A 3,343-nucleotide genomic window follows, 5' to 3' on the forward strand; every position below is an offset into this window, starting at 1 on the left:
GGGATAGGGAGGGTGGGATGGAGGGAGACGCAAGAGGGAAGAGATATAGGGATATATGTATATGTATAACTGATTCACTTTGTTATAAAGCAGAAACTAACACAGCATCGTAAAGCAATTATACTCCAATAAAGATGTTAAAATAAATAAGTAAATAAATAAAAAATAAACAGGGTCTGGCTAAATGTACTACAGTACCACTAATGGAATACTACAGAGCTGTTAGAAACAAGAAGCAGCTCGTTATATACTGCTCTTAAGGAGACACAAGGTACATGGTTAAGGGTTGGGGGGAAAGGGGCAGGACAGCGTATATAACATACAACCATTCACATTTTCAAATACATACTTGTGTGCATAGGCCATCTGTGGAAACTGGTAACAGTGGGTGGCTGCAGGGAGCAGATCAGGGTGGCTGGGTGTTGGGTGGAGGGAAACTTACTTTTTACTACACTCAGTTTTTGTACTTTTTGAATTGCATATCACCTGTTTAAGCACGGCCCTGGTAATTCTAGGCTGGAAAACATTTTAAAGAAGCTATTAGCAAAAACTCACCCCAGCCACAAGAAATACCATAGGAAAACAGCCACAGGACACCTGCCTAAGTAACATTAGGTTCCTGCTGTGCCCTCCCTCCAAGCTTCTGTGGCTACGCACGTGCCAGCTCACTGACTGAGCTGACGTGCTATTTAGGATTGCTCAGAGGGAAAGGCATTACAAGCAAAGGAAACAGCACGTGTGAAGCCGCAGGAGTTTGTGTGGGGTGGGGACTGGGGGTACAGGCAAGTGCGCACAACTCTAGGAACCTGGATGGCAACAACAAGGGGAGGGTGGCTGGAGAGGGAGCTGCCGAGGAAAGGAAGTCCGGCTCACACCGCGGGGTCTCCGTAAGCTTTTCCTCCAGCCCAAGGGTAATGGGCAGCTAGTGAAGAGTTCTGAGTAGGGAAATGACCTGTTCCAGAATTACAGAATTGATCAAACCCCCGCTCTGGTTTCAGTTCTGCAACGGCTTCGCACTGCTCTGCGTGCGGCACCCTGGACTGAGAATCAGGACAGCAGTGATTGGTCCTAGGGGAGGACTGCCGTGTGGTGCCCAAGGTGAGCCTAGTAAAAGCCAGCAGATTCCCGACCTGGCACAGTAAAGGGTTATTTGAAAAAGTGGATTCAACTGCAGTCCGGGGCCAACCAGAGGAAGGTCTCCTCAGAGATTTGATCAAAGCAAACAGACTGCCAGGAATCTAATCCAAACCCCAAGCTGGGAAGGGACCTTGATGACGCTGTAGGCAGGATCTCTTGCCTGGTATTTCAGGTGGGTTTGTTAATAAACTGTATTCCATGAGGCAAAGTCATTGGGAATAAAACATCAGTTAAGGCGGTTCTTAAACGACTAGTCCTCGTCAAAGCTGTCACACAGATTTTACTTAACCCTTGGAGGAAGGGGCGAAACCCCAAAAAAAGCAGGGCTCAGGTGCAAATTCCAACATAGCCAAGAAACTAACTGTGTTTTTAATCACAGAATTTATGAATACTGTTGTCCCTTTAGGAAGTCTCTGACTGAAGACTAGTCTTATCAGGACAAACTGGAAAAAATATTGATCCCTGCTTTCCACTTGATTTCTCTGAAATGTAACAAATATCGTCACCGCCTAGGTTACAGGTCCATGTTAATCAGAACACTTCAATGGAAAAGAAGCGGTTTACTTCAACGGCTTATATAATGGTCTGAATTGGCTGATGAAAGGTTGAAGAGGTCTGGGTCCTGAAAACATCTGAGTCACTAATGTCCAAATTACTCTTACTGTCCAAAGGCTGTGAAGAAGTTCCAAGCTACCCGCCCCCTCTAAGTTTCTCTCACGTCTGGACCGTACCTTGCACATGATCTCTATGCCACAAGAGTTGTCTCCATGGCTCTGCACTCCTATCTTCTCAACTCTGCTGATCACTCCCAGGGGGACATCGAGGACGAAATGCGGGTCCTGGGTTCACAAATTAACATGAATGCCAATCAGTGTCGGCTAACAGAGCTTTCCCATTTTAAGTCTTCGCTGGCTTAAAACACCTTTGCTTACTTCGCATTTCCTCCTGCTTTGTGAAGTAGACATTGAGACTACAATTAAACAACCCCCTCACCCCCAGCGCAGGTGAAAGTGCTACTTTAACAGTCCTTTTTTTTTTTTTTTTAAGATACAGAATCTGCTTGCAAATGCGCACATCTTAAAACTGACCCTCTGCTTCTTTCAGGGTGATGGGATTTCAGGATACTATTTACTGTATTCTTTATTGTTTACTTTCTTCTGCAGTTATTTTAAAAAATAAAACACACTTTTAAATACTCACTCTCTCTACATTCTTGAAGTACATCTTAAAGTCCGTCACTGTCAGGGTGCCACTCACTGCTCCCACAAATGGGCAGATATACATGACATCTTTCACTGAAAGAAAAAACCCAAAATATCATCTACTGCCATTGACTTGTGTCAATAAATCTTAACATGAGTTTCTAAATATATAAATTTGTGATTCCAGTTTTCTAGAAATTTAAATTCTTTCATTACTTTAAATAAAGGCACAGATGGATAGTCTTCTAATAAAATTCCACTTTTTAAAACAAAATTTTGATTTGCTACTTGAGGTTTTAAGTAAAAGGCCTCATAATAAGTTACATTTTGTCATTTTTTTCCAAGTGGTTCACATTTTCCCTGAGTGATAAATTAATCACATTCAAAAACACATTAATTAAACTCTGAAGAACCTGGGCTACCATTTCATAAATCACTGCTAATGAAAACTAACTAAAGCTAAACACTGTCCCCTGATGCACCTGCAAAGAAACTGCTTTACAGATGACAAAAACCAAAACCACATCAATGAAGTGGGAAAAGACTGCTTCAAATTCTTCATCAGCTTCCATATCAATTTTATTTTCTTAATGTTAATATCAATATCTTTCACATCAAAATCAACAACATATATGACTCCTATGAATGTTAAGAGGCTCACGCCTATCACAAAGATACCACATCTTCCCAATCTTCCCAAAGTGCTGTTCCATTCAAATGGCGGGAATGGACACAGCCACAGATGAGTCCGAGGGGATGAATAATGGTACTAAAGATGTCATTCAGCCAAACTCTCAAAACACTTGCATAAACTTTTCTGTAACTCATTATATACCGAGCGGCTCCTATTGTTGGGGTTCTGGGTATAACTGGACAAGGTTCCTGCCCACCAGGTGACCCGTGAGAGATACTACACAGAAAATTACCATATAGCCTGATAAATGCTATCAGAACCATGTGGACTCAATGTGATAAGAGCTCAGAAAAGGAATGACTTAACTCAG

General features: G+C 42.3%; 1 protein-coding gene across 4 annotated transcripts in view; it reads right to left on the minus strand.

Annotated features, from left to right (window-relative positions):
* Window positions 1-3,343, minus strand: part of MTMR1 (myotubularin related protein 1) — a 60,814-nt gene that overhangs the window by 37,495 nt on the left and 19,976 nt on the right. For all 4 annotated transcript variants that reach the window (XR_003002650.1, XM_024740679.1, XM_024740681.1 and 1 more), the window contains 2 exons: window positions 2,338-2,432; window positions 1,869-1,976 (listed from right to left, as the gene is read on the minus strand). Coding sequence is in view for 3 of the 4 variants with exons in the window: in XM_024740679.1 (XP_024596447.1) it covers window positions 1,869-1,976; window positions 2,338-2,432 (203 nt within the window). In the remaining variant the exon portion in view is untranslated. The remainder of the gene's footprint in view (window positions 1-1,868; window positions 1,977-2,337; window positions 2,433-3,343) is intronic.

The sequence above is a fragment of the Neophocaena asiaeorientalis genome, unplaced genomic scaffold, assembly GCF_003031525.2.
Source record: "Neophocaena asiaeorientalis asiaeorientalis breed wild unplaced genomic scaffold, Neophocaena_asiaeorientalis_V1.1 scaffold823, whole genome shotgun sequence".
In the NCBI taxonomy this organism is placed as follows: domain Eukaryota; kingdom Metazoa; phylum Chordata; class Mammalia; order Artiodactyla; family Phocoenidae; genus Neophocaena; species Neophocaena asiaeorientalis.